Source organism: Pogona vitticeps, chromosome 4 (genome assembly GCF_051106095.1).
Source record: "Pogona vitticeps strain Pit_001003342236 chromosome 4, PviZW2.1, whole genome shotgun sequence".
In the NCBI taxonomy this organism is placed as follows: domain Eukaryota; kingdom Metazoa; phylum Chordata; class Lepidosauria; order Squamata; family Agamidae; genus Pogona; species Pogona vitticeps.
The window spans coordinates 154,960,871-154,976,477 of record NC_135786.1 but is presented as its reverse complement, the minus strand read 5'-3'; the positions used below and the strand labels follow the sequence as shown (position 1 = coordinate 154,976,477).

General features: G+C 39.7%; 1 protein-coding gene across 7 annotated transcripts in view; it reads right to left on the bottom strand.

Moving 5' to 3' along the window:
* RELCH (RAB11 binding and LisH domain, coiled-coil and HEAT repeat containing) overlaps positions 1-15,607 on the bottom strand; it is a 102,991-nt gene that overhangs the window by 72,995 nt on the left and 14,389 nt on the right. For 5 of the 7 annotated variants that reach the window (XR_013545148.1, XR_013545149.1, XM_078393394.1 and 2 more), the window contains exons 3-8: positions 9,411-9,482; positions 9,248-9,303; positions 8,929-9,042; positions 3,252-3,452; positions 3,073-3,164; positions 33-332 (exon numbers count right to left, since the gene is read on the bottom strand). Coding sequence is in view for 5 of the 7 variants with exons in the window: in XM_078393394.1 (XP_078249520.1) it covers positions 33-332; positions 3,073-3,164; positions 3,252-3,452; positions 8,929-9,042; positions 9,248-9,303; positions 9,411-9,482 (835 nt within the window). In the remaining 2 variants the exon portion in view is untranslated. The remainder of the gene's footprint in view (positions 1-32; positions 333-3,072; positions 3,165-3,251; positions 3,453-8,928; positions 9,043-9,247; positions 9,304-9,410; positions 9,483-15,607) is intronic. The other 2 variants (XM_078393393.1, XM_072998531.2) reach the window with 2 other exon arrangements.

The window sequence follows — 15,607 nt, the reverse complement described above, 5'->3', positions numbered from 1 at the left end:
TTCTGTTAGAGAGTATGTTTCACATTACTAACCTGTTGGGTTTATCAAAGTGTATAGCACTTTTATTTGTTGGAAAGCAAGGTGGAATTTTCTCCCTCTCCTTAAAAGGGAGAGATATTCGAGCATCTTCTTTAGAGGACCTTGACTCAGGTTCTGTGAAAATCTTTTTTTCTTCAGACTGAGCATGCTTATCCTCATTAGCTGAACTCTGGATATCTAAATATCTCCCATTATCATCTGGTACTGTGAGAGGCACTTGACCTGAAGATGACTGGACCAAGTCACTTATCATTGGAAACTGAGTTTTTTCACTTCTTAAGTAATCTATTTCACTGAAAGACAGAAGGAAAAAAGAGTTTGGAATTAAGAAAAAAGTGAATAAATAATAAACTACTTCTAATAATCTATGTTGTATATTAATAGAAGTGTATAGAAGTGTATTTCTTTAAAAAATTGTCTCAAGCCAAGTACCTAAGTGGGGGAAGGGAATGCATCAACTGATTAACTGTTTATGTTCTATGTTTCTATGATGAAGCATATTCAAGATGATTTATGGAGAAAAACAAATAGCTTTAAAAATAATAGATAAACATCAGAAAAACTGTATCAGTTTCAAGTAGATATGAAAGGTATATAGGACATCATATGTTCTGAATAAAAATAATGTCAACTTGAATAAAATAGCATTAAGAGCCATTTGAAAGCAAGGAAGAAGAGGGCCAGACAAACCTTTCCTGAAACGTAACAAGGCTATTCTTTTAGGCCCCACTATGAAAAAGGCCCATTTTTTTCACCAATTTCACTTTTGTCAATGAAAGGATGAACAGTTCCTTAAAAACTGAAAGCAGTTCTTGATCAACTTTACATGGAAGCAGCTCACAGGCCACATATGGCACAAATGGCCAAAGCCAGCATGTGGAATTATGACAGTAAACAAATTGGCAGCAACAAAATGATTGATTCTGCTTACTCAAGACAATGGCTGAAATCTTGCTGCTTAACATAATACCTCGACTTATGACCATCCTGACTTGTGACCAAATCGAATTACGACCAGCTCTGGTTGCAAAATTTTGGTTTGACTTGTGACCAGAGCTTTGAGATACAATCAGAAAAAAGATGGGGGGAAAGGCAGGCAATTTAAACTGCTAACCGTTGGTTGGCGAAGAGGCTCCTTCTTTGTAGCTCCTTCACCCCAGTGGTTAGAGAATGTACATTCTGAGAGTGGCATCGGACTGCCTGGTACTGCTTTTATTTTTGCTTTTTGACTTTCGTTTTTAAAACAGAGAGACTGCCTATTCTGGGTGAGTACTGGGGTTTTGCAGCGTGGGTTTGTGCTGGGTGGGGTTTTGCTGGAATGTTTGGATTTTTTAAAAAAATTCTGTGGCTGCTTGGGTTTGGGCTGAGCAAGGGGTTATGTTTCTGTGCTTCAATGGGTCTTGCAGTGTGTCGTTTTAGCATTTTTAAAATTCTGTGGCTGCTTGGTTTTGGGCTGAGTGGGGGGTTATGTTTCTGTGCTTCGATGGGTCTTGCAGTGTGTCGTTTTAGTATTTTTTAAATTCTGTGGCTGCTTCAGTTTGGGCTGGGCAGGGGGGTTATGTTTCTGTGCTTCGATGGTCTTGCAGTGTGTTTTTTAGTGGGGGAGTTGTTGGTTTTCGGCCGGAACAGATTAATCGTGTTTCAGTGTATTCCTATGGGAAATGGTGCTTTGAGTTACAATCAACTTGAGTTACGACCATCATTCCGGAACGGATTAAATTCGCAACTCAAGGCACCACTGTAAGATGGAAGTAAAGCAGGCACATTAAATTTGTCAGATTTGGTGAGTCACCCAACCTGTCAGTCCCATTGATTCAATAGGTCTACTCTAGCTGCTACTCATTATGATAAGCAATAGCATTTCAGCTACTATTGGTTAGAGCACGTTGAGACAAATAAGGTTTTCAGACTATCCTTAAGATTAGGTCTATGCAGAGTAATCTAGTCTGGAAATAACCAGGGCATAAATGACCATGGCTAGATCCCATTTCCTAGCACAGGCCAATGCTGCTCGAACAAACAATGCTGAAAAAAGGCAGTCCTAGCTGCTGGTGCTATCACACATGCCTCGATAGACAGGAATTAATCCAGGGGTGCCCACAAGCACTGATCCTGTATCTTTTACCTGTATCTCTGTAACCTTGCATTAAATGAGGTTAAACATATTTTCTGAAATCATCTGTTTCAACAAATGATTTGTGTTTTCTCTGATATCTCCCCCACTTGGGGAATAAAGTGTGATCTCTATTCTTCATCCAACAGTGCCATGGAATGATACTGCATCACTGCATCTGTACCTTTGGCATTTTGGAGATGCCACTGCCTAGGGCTAGGGAGATGGGGATTGGGCTGCTGCTTTAATCTGTGGCAAAATGAACATTTAAAAATCCCAAATCCCAATTGGGTAAATCCTACCTCACTACAGTGGTTGCTCTATGCTCCAGTAATTCTGAAAAATTTGTCTCCTATTCAAAGTTCAAATCTGCATGCCTTCTTTTGTGGAAAACTATGGGTGATGGTACTTAAAAATATCAGCCTGAAAATAGCAAATAAACACAGTGGCCAAAATTCTGTTGCTTATAGTAAATAATAATAGAGTAATCCCGCTGAATCAATGGAGATTCGGTGAGTAAGCTCCTCCATAAGTTACACAGATTCAAATTGGCCTGCTCTAACTGTGATGTACTTTAGCATAGTAAGTCAGAATTGGCCCATTTGAATCAAAGAATTTATGGAAGACTTGACTCTCTCAATCCCCACTGATTCAATGGGCCTATTCTAGTGTGATTTACTGTGCCAAGCAACAGCATTTTTGCCGCTGATAAGCAAACTTGTGTTTACAAGAAGCTTAAACCCACTGCATACTTTGTTTCAATGAATTTAAGGACACAATTCAGAAACCTGGGCATGTCTAACTACATTATCACCTTAATTGCAGAGGCAATGGGACACGTAGTGAAATACTGCCAATTGCTTTTCTTGTATCAATAAAACTTTAGAATTTTTGCAAACCTACAATGCTGGAGTATATACCTTTCAAGTCTTCGTATTTGTTCCAGAAGAGACCACTTTTCAGTGCTTAATGCATTAATTTGATCTTCCAATTTCTGCACCATTACACATTGCTAGAAGAAAGAAATAAGGAAAAAGTAACTTGGATACTGCATTTTTGGAAAAGATTTTAACATCCAAATATGAATTATATTTTCTACCTCTATTGATTCTGGTGTTCCAAATACAGGAATGTTCTCCAGGATAGGAGTGCTTGCCTCCAGTTCATCCTCTTCAGTGCCAACAGCTATATCCACAACATCTTTTGGAGTTACATGATGATTTCCAAAATCACGGTAGAGCTGTAACAAATCAGGCGGCTTTGGAATGTTCAGCCCTACATCATCCCACAGCTCAAAATCCTTCCAAAGTAAAAACAAAACATTAATTATGCTTTTTGTGTTAACTAAGTACCACAAAATAAGAGAAATACATGGCAAAATGGAAACTAGCAGATTCTGTACTTGCAAGTAATTTAAGAATGACAGTTAAGTAATGCTAAGATCTCATTTGCAAACCAGGTTCATTCTTAAAAGCCTTTAACTACTTTATCAGAACATGAAAGGCTTAATAACAAGAGCATCTTTGCTTTCACCAAATGAAGGATATTATCAAGCCACTGCTGGACCACTCAATGGTTGAAATCCAGTAGTAAGTGACAACTAGAGATAGCATATTGAATCAGTTGGGATTTGGTAAGTCAACTCCTCTGTAAATTCCACTGATTCAATGTGCCTATTCTAGTTCCCACTTACTACAGTGGTGCCTCGACTTACAAATGTCCTGACTTATGACCAATTCGAGTTACGACCAGCTCCGGCTGCAAAATTTTGTTTCAACTTGCAACCGGCGCGTCGAGTTACGAACGGAAAAAGAAGGCGCGGAAGGCGGGGAATTTGAACTGCTTTCAGTTAACTGATGGTCAGCGAAGAGGCCTGGTACTGTACTGTGTTGTTGTTATTTTTGCTTTTTAATTTTTTTTTCTTTTTTGACTTTCTTTTTTAAAACAGACAGACTGCCTGTTCTGGGTGAGTACTGTATGTACAGGGTTTTTACAATGTGGGTTTTGGCTGGGGGGGTTATGTTTCTGTGTTCTGATGGGTCTTGCAGGGTGTAGTTGTAGCATTTTGAGTCCCTGCTAGAATGTGTGTGTTATTACTCTGTGGCTCCTAGAGTTTGTGTACTGTGACCTCTCTTTTGTTTTAAAAGGTGTTTGTTTTAAAAGGTGTTTGTTTAAAATGTGTGGGTTTAAAATCTGTTTTAGAGTCCAAAGTCTCTTCCCCTCATTATCTTCTCTCTCTCTATCCTCTCTCTTTTTTGTGCTTAAAAGCCAAAACCTTTGTCTGAAGGGCCTGTGCCCCAGTTATGACCTTCTTTCTTTCCTCTTTTCCCCATTGTTCCCTCCTTTTCTACCCCTTTTTAACCTAAGTCATCGTAGGTTTTAAAAAAAGTCTCCCCCTTGTGGTAGTAGACGGATTAACTGCTTTCCCATTAGTTCCTATGAGAACGAATGCTTCGACTTGCGACCAGTGCCTTGAGATATGACCAAAAAATGGCTGGAATAGATTAATCACGTTTCAGTGCATTCCTATGGGAAATGGTGCTTCGACTTACGACCATCTTCTGGAACGGATTAAGTTTGCAAGTCGAGGCACGACTGTACTGGATTTCAGCCAACACTGCCATAAAACTTTACATGTAACAGGCTACAGCAGAACCTATTCCTCCAATTATATCCTTGAACTATTATCTCACAAGCAAAGGTAGTGGACATGTTCTCAGGACTTACAGTCTAAACTCATCAGATCTATTTTTATCCTATAACTCGGACATAGTATTCCATATAAAAGAGGGATACCAGCAGGTCAAGGAGCCTAAACTTACATATACAGTAGGACTCCCTTATCCATGGGATCAGTGTCCACTGATTCACTTATCCACAATCTGAAAATATTAAAAATATTAAAATAAAAAAAATCAGAAAAAAACTATTGTATTATCAGAACTGGCCACTAGAGGCAGTCAGAGACAATGCTGTGTATACTAGTTAGTGAAGAACACACTGCATGGTCTCTAGTGGCCAGTTCTGGTAATGCATATGAAAATATTTTTTCCTGGTTTTCTCCCCTTTACCATCTCTCTCTCTCTCTCATTCACTATTATCCACGGGTTTCAGTATCCACAGGGAGCCTTGGAACCAATCCCTAGTGGATATATGGGTTCAAATGTATACATAAAAAAAGAAAATGTTCTGACAGAAACACTAAGAGTAGGGAAGCACACACACATATATATATATATGACAACAAGAGTGAGCATTTTCAGTGAGGAGGTGTGGTGCTAACTGCTTAGAGTGAAGAATCAATTAAAATAGGTAAGGAGAGAGGGGAAATGCTATGCAGTATTTAGAAGACGGCTGAGTGGATTTTTTCCCTGGAAGATACTGAGGATGAGTTCAGGAGGCAAAAAAGGGAAATGAAGCCCCTTTCCTCCAGCACATAGTTTCTAAACACCCTATAAAGAAGAATTTCCACTTTCACACTCTCCAGAAACTATGTAGCAAGGTTTAGGGCAGGTAATTAAGTTGCATATCTGAAACTTTCAGAACGTTAAAGCTAATGTGGTGTAACAGAGTATTGGACTAAGATGTGCGAAATTTAAGCCTAAATCTCCACTTTGTCATAAAGCTCACAGGTATGGCCTAGAAATACTCCCTCAAGCTCACCTTCTTCACAAAGTTGTTGTGAGGATAAAATATGGAGGACCAGAGCCATGTATGCTGTCTCAAACTCACTGGAGAAAAGGCAGGGTATAAATATAACAAATAGATGAGAGCAAGGAAAGATTCAAAAGGATGAGAAAGAAACAAAGGTGACCCCTTCACTCTTTTAAATGCATTCTTCCTTCTGTAAGATATTCCTGGATAAGATAGGATACCTAGATCCATTTCAAACTGACTTACAGTCTGAATATGAGATGGAGACAGCTTTGCTTGTCTACATAGATGATCTATACCTAGAGTTGGGTAAGGGGAATGTGTTCCTGTTGCTTATGCTGGATTCCTGTTAACCTGTGACTATGGTATCTTTCTGGACTGCCTTTGGAACACGACTTGAAGGCATCATTTTACTGTGGCTTCTGTCCTTTGTGGCATTTTGTTAGATATATGTATGCTGGCAGAGGCTGTCCAGAACCTAGACTACCAGTGTGCTGATGACATCCAACTCAAACTGCCATCTAACTCGAAGGAAGCTAGAACAACGCCTGATGTAAGAAAATGGACTGAGTGAGAACAAACTGAAGCTTAATCCAGACAACAGACAAAACAGAGGTACTCCTGGTCAAAAGGAAAATCCTGGAGTAGGAATTTAGTTTGCACTAAATGGGGCTACCGTATTTTTTGCACCATAAGACGCACTTTTCCTCTCAAAACAAGTGGGGGGAGAAGTGTATGCGTCTTATGGAGCAAATACTGTCCCCTCCACGCCACCATCGCTGGCTTCCGAGGCCTCCGGAGGCCTCAGCAGGCCCCGTGGGGGCCTCCCCCCGGCACCATCGCTGGCTTCCGAGGCCTCCGGAGGCCTCAGCAGGCCCCATCGCTGGCTTCCGAGGCCTCTGGAGGCCTCAGCAGGCCCCGTGAGGGCCTCCCCCCGGCACCATCGCTGGCTTCCGAGGCCTCTGGAGGCCTCAGCAGGCCCCATCGCTGGCTTCCGAGGCCTCCGGAGGCCTCAGCAGGCCCCGTGGGGGCCTCCCCCCGGCACCATCGCTGGCTTCCGAGGCCTCCGGAGGCCTCAGCAGGCCCCGTGGGGGCTTCCCCCAGGCACCATCGCTGGCTTCCGAGGCCTCCGGAGGCCTCAGCAGGCCCCGTGGGGGCCTCCCCCAGGCACCATCGCTGGCTTCCGTGGCCTCCGGAGGCCTCAGCAGGCCCCGTGGGGGTCCCCAACCACCACCATCGCTGGCTTCTGAGGACCTCCAGGAGGCTTTCCACTGGTAAGGTGCTGCTTTTTACTTTTTTAAAAAATGTTCTGGGTGGGTTTTGGAGGGTAGATTTGGGCTGGGGGGTATGTTTCTATGTTGCTTTGTGTTTTGGTACTTTTTTTGAAGTCCCAGCATGGGACTTGCTCTCTTTATTTATTTTTACTTTGTTTTTTGGTATTTAAAAATTAGTTGCTGCTTTTTACTTTTTAAAAATGTTCTGGGTGGGTTTTGGAGGGTAGGTTTGGGCTGGGGGGGTATGTTTCTATGTTGCTTTGTGGTTTGGTACTTTTTTTGCAGTCCCAGCATGGGACTTGCTCTGTTTATTTATTTTTACTTTATTTTTTGGTATTTAAAAATTAGTTGCTGCTTTTTACTTTTTAAAAATGTTCTGGGTGGGTTTTGGAGGGTAGATTTGGGCTGGGGGGTATGTTTCTATGTTGCTTTGTGTTTTGGTACTTTTTTTGCAGTCCCAGCATGGGACTTGCTCTGTTCATTTATTTTTACTTTATTTTTTGGTATTTAAAAATTAGTTGCTGCTTTTTACTTTTTAAAAATGTTCTGGGTGGGTTTTGGAGGGTAGATTTGAGCTGGGGGGTATGTTTCTATGTTGCTTTGTGTTTTGGTACTTTTTTTGCAGTCCCAGCATGGGACTTGCTCTGTTTATTTATTTTTACTTTATTTTTTGGTATTTAAAAATTAGTTGCTGCTTTTTACTTTTTAAAAATGTTCTGGGTGGGTTTTGGAGGGTAGATTTGAGCTGGGGGGTATGTTTCTATGTTGCTTTGTTTTTTGGTGATTTTTTTTGGCAGTCCCAGTGTGGGACTTGCTCTGTTTATATATTTTTATTTTATTTTAATTTTCAGTATTTAAAAATTAAGTGCGTCTTAACGTCCGGTGCGTCTTATGGAGCGAAAAATACGGTATATTCCCTCAAAACTGAAATTTGCAACTTGGGAAATATGCCTGGATTTAACCCTGAGGCCGGATACCCAGTTTTCAGCAGTGGCCAAGAGGACATCTGTACAATTAAATCTAACTGTGCCTTTTTCTTGATATGTCTGATCTGGTTACAGTGATGTATGTCATAGGTACAGTACACCCTATCTGTTTACTGCAACATGCTTTACGTGAGGCTACCTTTGAAGAGTACAAATTTCAGCTAGTACAAAATGCTGCCATGAGACAACTGACTGAAGCCAGAGAGCATATCACTCTCATTACCACCACATCACTGCCAACAATGTTCTTCTAAGCCCAACACAAAGGTCTGGTTATGATCTATAAAGCTTTATACTGCTTGAGTATATTCGAGTCTGTATCTCCCTGTATGAGCTCCTGCATTCTAAAATATTCAAGGGAAGATGTTTTCTTGTTGCCATTATCTTTACATGCACATTGGGCAAGTATACACAAGAAGGCCTTTGCAGTGATTGTTCCTAGGCTGTGGAATGCACTCTTTGTTGTCTGTCCTTCCATTCGTGGGTAACAATCCTTTTTTTAACAAGGAGGATTTTAGCAATTAAATTGAGTAAAAGAAAACTGAAATACTGTTGCACCATTGTTCTTTTTGCAGAATGTTTATACTTACTGCTTTTATGTCTGGAACAATAGCTGCTGAGTTAGCAGCTGATGAAATGCAAATATTCTGTTGCCAGTGTCCACTTCTATTATACTATTTCTTACTGAGAGCAGAACTATAACCCTACCCCACTGCTTCTCACACAGAGGTTACTGGATAAACAGAGAAAGAACCACCATACTTCTTTAGAAATAATGCTCAAGAATGATGGTGTACTAGAAAATAAAAGTCTTAAAAACAGGAATAAAGCAAATTGTAAAGAAAACTTTATTTCATCTTACTTGATCATCATTTTCATCTGAAAAAGTTATTGAAGTAAGCTTGTACCCATTCTTCAATAAAAATTCATTGACTAAGAAGTTTAGAGCTCTTTTTTCAAGAGGTTTAATTGGTTCCTAGAAAGAAAATAAGATACATGTAAAAGGCCTAATAATCAGACTCAGAACATAACTAGTATTTTAGGACAACAAACTATTCACGCCTCCACATGACAGAAAAGATGGAGCTAGGGATTGACTAAGCTATTTGCCTAGAGGCAAGGAAGGGCTGAACTACAAAGTAAAAAAAAACACAGCAAATATGACTTCTTTAATTACCCACCTGAATTTCAGGACTTGATTTGTAATTTCTCCGTTCCTGTAAAGGAACTTCATTTTCTGCAAACAGCAATATAGGAAAAAGTATCATTCACTATTTTGTAATTCATCACCTATTTTTATTTTGTCAAAATACAAAAACTATGGAAAAGGTTTATGTACACCACCTGCAGCCTGAGTCAGGTTGGCTCGGAGGGCCTGAATGGTCTCTTTTGCTTTCCGTAGTTCAAACTCCAGGACTGGACAAGGATTTGGATTAAACATACACAGGCATCCAACCAAGAATAGGGAAACAAAAGTAAAATATAAAAAAGCAGGGATGGATATGAAAATAAAATACAATTCGTATTAAAGACAAAGCATGCAATCTTTATGGAACTCATGAACGCATGCAGCAGAGTTAGACTGAAGCAAACTGGTGAACATTTTCCATAATTAAAAATCTAATCTGCATTCATAATTTAAATTGTCTGACAAGGAATGCTATAGGTTTTAAGCAGAATATTGTACCAACTTGACTTTCTCTCAGAACTTGGAACCACTTCTGTTTCAAAGTATTAAGACACACCAGTATTTTAAAAATAAAAGAGGTAAGTGTAACAGTATGAGCATTTTTTTTGCTTTGAGGGGCCAAGATGAATGTGATTAAACTACAACTCCAAAAACAGTATGGAATTATCAGTAGTTACAACTATTAATGAAGAACCTACTATCTTACTGCCATTGCATGGAAGTAGCTTTAATTCTTTCTTGGTGCCAACTGTTACCATGTGGCATCCTGTTTGGTTTTCCCCCAAATAAAAAAAAGTCTTTTGCACAACCTAAGCAAGATGAGGTGTAGCTGTTATGAAATGAATGACAGTATTTATCAAGTATCTCTCTATTTAAAGGAACAGAAGTCACTGATGGGAAATCTGTAATGGAGCTTAACTGCATTGTATGCAATAATGAAAGGAAATTTGATTATACATGAGTTTCATTTGTTTTCAATCAATTACTCAGGGTCTTTGAATATGCTAAACAAATCAAAATTTTATTTTACGAAAAAAGAAAAAAATTTAAATCTATTTTACATGAATCCCTTCACCTTTAGAACATATGTGCAGAGAAATGCATATTACCAATGGATTTGTGTAATCTGCTGAATAATCAGAGTGTATGGAAAAAAAGATTCACTCAGTTTGCATTTTTCTTCTTCAAAAACAGAAGGGGTAGTTCTGAATGGGAAGCACACCACAGCTAATACATGGAACTATACTGTTTGATGCACAGAATTTTACTGCAGAAATATAAAAAGCACAACTGAGGATCTGATGAGGAAGTGTGAAAAAAAATTGGTAATAGTCAGCAATGCTGATCTGCAAATATTTCTGTGCAACAAAGTCAAAAACAATGTTAACAATTTCTGTATTAACAATTCTATAGAAATACCAGCATTAACATAATTTAATATTGGCTTTAAAAGAGCTATTTAATAAATTCATTACTTCAATTAAAAATAAATTAACTACGATGGGCAAGTTCCTTCCATGGAAATATATAAAGATAGATGGATACAGAACAATTGCAGATCAGAATGCCCTGCAACATGATGACAAACATGTTTTTTAAAAAATCAGCAAGAATACAAATTATAGGGGAGTTTTAGAATTCTAGTAAGGAAACTGAACAGCAAGATGCATCACAAGGGGCACAGAAAGCCAGAAAACCCATATCAAATAAACCCATGTCAGACGCCAAAGTATTTTCATCACCCAATGAATACAACTCTGAACAACACTATAACTGCACTCAGTTTCCCCATTAATACAGTTTACTCTGCTGCATGGTTTCTATTTAGACATTGTAACATTTTAAAAAAGGCTAGTAAGCTCAATGGTGTATCAAAACTGTTTTACAGCTGTTAAAAAATGAAACAGTTGAATCCAGATTACAGTTGTACTTATGCCCCAGTGACAAGTTACACTGCAACTAATTTAAGGCTTCTAATGAGGAAAAAAAAAGCTTGAGATTGTTCCTATTACAAATAGTAGAGCTCTTTTAATTCCTATCAAGGAAAGCTGGAGCAAGACAATAAAACTTCCTTGGATGAAGGCTTCTTATTGCTGTTGTGACTCTGAATGTCCTGACCTTAATAAAATGAAAAGTAATGAATTTACTGCATTTTAGAAAGTAATAATCAACTTCGGCATTAGATGAAAATAAACACTAAAATTAATGTTAGGATTCAGATGGTCTCTTGCATCAGCACATTTGAAACCATAACCTTCCATCAATTTCCCCTTGCTTTTTTGTAGTCTCTTCCCTGCACTGTATCTCACACTACACCAGAGAATTTTCCAAATCTTAGAAGCAGCTTTTGGGGTGATTTGGAAGGGGCTGCAATGAGATATAGAAGATGTCTACTTGCGCTTCTCCAGATCAAATTCTGTGTCATTAAATGTGTTACCAAAGACAACTGTTCTTGCAGTACTGTGTGATTGTGGGTACCCCTCCAGAACTTCTAGGAAAAATTAAAAGTAGTAGAACCCCTGGTCAGGAGAGATAATAGCCCTGCCCTTAACACTTCACAGTACCCATCCCTTTGCAGCCAACTTTGCTGTTACTTCATTAGCAACTGAAGTAATTGTACTTTCAAACCTCATGAAGTTAAGTCATGAAGAAGAGAAAAATGGTAGTTATCTACATAATCCTGGTGGCAAAAAATATCAGTATCTGTCTCTGAAAGAAGGTCCCCAGGGAGCAAGAGAAAAGGATGCAGTCCACATGAAAGAGGAGCTAAGCAGTCTGAATGTAGCCAAACCATACTTAAGGCTCAGTCACAATATGCTGCTGGTTGGAATGATAAACAGGCAGGCATAAATGGTCTCCAGCAACAAGAATTACTCAGAGCTCTCTGTAGAACTACTCCTACTCCCTGCTATTCAGGAAACTTGAACTAAATAAGTATCCAGTAGAACCTGACTGGACTAACGGATCTGGCAGAAAGCAGAACCACTATGGACACTGTGTAACTAAGAACTCACAGGATGAAATCCTAATGCTTTACACCAGTGGTCCCCAACCTTGGGCCTCCAGATGTTCTTGGACTACAACTCCCAGAAGCCTTCACACCACCTCTGCTGGCCAGGATTTCTGGGAGTTGAAGTCCTAGAACATCTGGAGGCCCAAGGTTGGAGACCACTGATTTACACATTAAGTTGCAACTATAGTAGGCCCAATCAACTCTGAGTGTTCACTGGAAGGACAGATCCTGAAGCTGAGGCTCCAATACTTTGGCCATCTCATGAGAAGAGAAGACGCCCTGGAAAATACCCTGATGTTGGGAAAGTGTGTGGGCAAGAGGAGAAGGAGATGACAGAGGACGAGATGATTGGACAGTGTCATCGAAGCTACCAACATGAATTTGACCAAACTCCGGGAGGCAGTGGGAGACAGAAGGACCTGCCGTGCTCTGGTCCATGGGGTCACGAAGAGTCGGACATGTCTTGACGGCTAAACAACAACAATAGTAGGTCCACTGAATAAGTGGTGAGCTACTGAGTCAACTCCTCCATAAGTCCCATTGATTCAGTGGGCTTATTCTAGTTGTGATTTCCTGCACCAAGCAACAGGATTTCGGCCACAATGTCCAGTGTTGCAAACCTCGGCCAGAAAAACTATATAAAGTTGAAAGAGGAAACAGAAAACAGCAACCTATTCTTATTTCCTCCCAACTCCTTCATATACATTTTTAAGCCAAGATCAGTCTGCTTCTAAAGGGGGTAAGCAGAGGCTGAGGACAGTTGCCCAAAGAATATGTAGGCACTAGAAAGATTTACTTGGAAGTATGTGTTCAGAGGTGTCATTTGGGAAACCTCAAGTTTAGTGTACTATGTACAACCAGGAATTAGTGAGGTCCTTCCCTATTGTGCTTTCTGTCCCACTCTCTCCTCTAAGTAATATTTTAAAATCTGCCTTTTAAAGTCTAGCTCCACTGATTTAAGCAATCTCACTCAATCTAAATCTTAAATACCTTATAGCTTTAGTATTGGAGAAACAGAAATTCAAAGCCCAGAACATGAAGCAAGAATTGGCAATTTCTGTTTAGTTGGAACCAACTAGAGTCCTTTTCTTGAAAAATTAAATGACTCGACATTTATCTCATCAATTTCACTGATTCATTTTTTTGGATATTGTAAGTAAAATATACACTAGCAAATGTGTGACTAGATTTAACTTTATCTGTAATGTTTAAATAAACAAGATTAAAGTTTGGTACAGTTGTGTTCAAAATTATTCAACCCCCACTGAAATTGAATGTTTTGGCCATTTTGACATTGATTTTGATCATTTAGTCATCTTGCTTACATTTACATGAAAGAGGCACTTGTAGGTCAGAGAAATATAACCTTAAGTTTATAATGACATAACCACAAATGTCTTTTCTGTGCTCACATCATTATTAGTTTTTATTCAACCCCCAAGTAACATTCAATCTTAGTACTTAGTACAACATCCTTTTACAGTTATAACAGCTTTTAAACGTGAAGCATAGCTTGACACAAGTGTCTTGCAGCGATCTACGGGTATCTTCGCCCATTCTTCATGGGCAAAAGCCTCCAGTTCAGTCAAATTCTTAGGCTTGCGCACTGCAACTGCTTTAAGTCCCACCAGAGGTTCTCAATCGGATTTAAGTCTGGTGACTGCGATGGCCACTCCAAAATGTTCCAGCCTTTCCTCTGCAACCATGCTCTAGTGGACTTGGAGGTATGCTTGGGATCATTGTCCTGTTGAAAGGTCCAACATCTCCCAAGCCTCAGGTGTGTGACGGACTGCATCACATTTTCATCCAATATCTCCTGGTACTGAAGAGAATTCATGGTACCTTGTACACGCTGAAGCTTCCCTGTACCTGCAGAAGCAAAACAGCCCCAAAGCATTATTGACCGTCCGCCATGCTTCACAGTAGGCAGGGTGTTCTTTTCGTCATATGCCTTGTTCTTCCTCCTCCAAACATAGCGTTGATCCATGGGCCCAAACAGTTCTAATTTTGTTTCATCAGTCCACAGAACACTATCCCACAACTTTTGTGGTTTGCCCACATGACTTTTGGCATACTGCAGTCGACTCTTCTTATTCTTGGGAGACAGCAAGGGGGTGCGCCTGGGGGTTCTGGCATGGAGACCTTCATTACGCAGTGTGCGCCTTATTGTCTGAGCTGAAACTTCTATACCCACATCTGACAAATCTTTTTTCAGTTCCTCAGCAGTCACACGGGGACTTTTCACCACTCCACGCTTTAGGTAGTGCACAGCAGTCGAAGTCAGCATCTTCTTTCTTCCACGACCAGGTAGCATTTCAACAGTGCCCTTTGCCTTGAATTTGCGAATGATGCTTCCTATGGTGTCTCTTGGTATGTTTAACTTCTTTGCAATCTTCTTATAGCCATTGCCCTTCCTGTGAAGACAAATCACCTCTTCTCTTGTCTTCCTGGACCATTCTCTTGACTTCACCATGTTTGTAACCACACCAGTAAATGTCTAGAAGGAGCTGAGTATCACAGTCATTTTAAAGCTGCCTAATTGGTGCTTATTATGCTTGATTGGTGCTCGGTGACATCCACAGGTGTTTTCAATACCTGATCGAAAACACCTGAATGAACCTCTCTTCTTCAGAGTGGTAGTCTTTAAGGGGTTGAATAATTGTGGCAATGAAGAAACCACAAAAGAAACATTTACTACTGTATTACATAAACAATTGATGTTATTTTAGTTGCATTTGGTTCTTTAAAACGTCCTTGTAGGATTTCACTCTGAATACAATTCCAAATGTACACTATAGTCCCTAAACCCCTTTACAGCATTGGGGGTTGAATAATTTTGAACACAACTGTATCTTTAAAAACCTTGATATTTCATTTTTTAAATTATTCCCCCCTAAGGAAAAAAAATCAGGTCTGAAAGGCAACTGCTTTAGAAAGGCTAGACTATGGTGATCAGCTATGGAACATAATGTACAAATGACTGTATTACGTATTAATAGGTGCATGAAATAGCTTTCTAATTATCAAACTATTGAATACCTGTTTGCAAGGCATAAGAAAATAAATTCTGGATATCTAGCCCAATCTCTATATAGTATTTTGACTTCAAAGGACTAAAGAACAAAAAAAGATCAATCTGACTGGAAGCCAGGAACAGAAAATGTTACGACATGTTTGGAAATGAGGGCAGAGACAGAAGTGCTGCAAAAAGAAACAGCTGGGGAGCCAAGCACAGAGAAGATTCCTGAGATAGAACAGTCCAGGGACAGATGACCCTGAAAGGAGAATGACAGAAGATATCACACAGAAAAATGGTGAATGTGAAAAGTGAGATACATG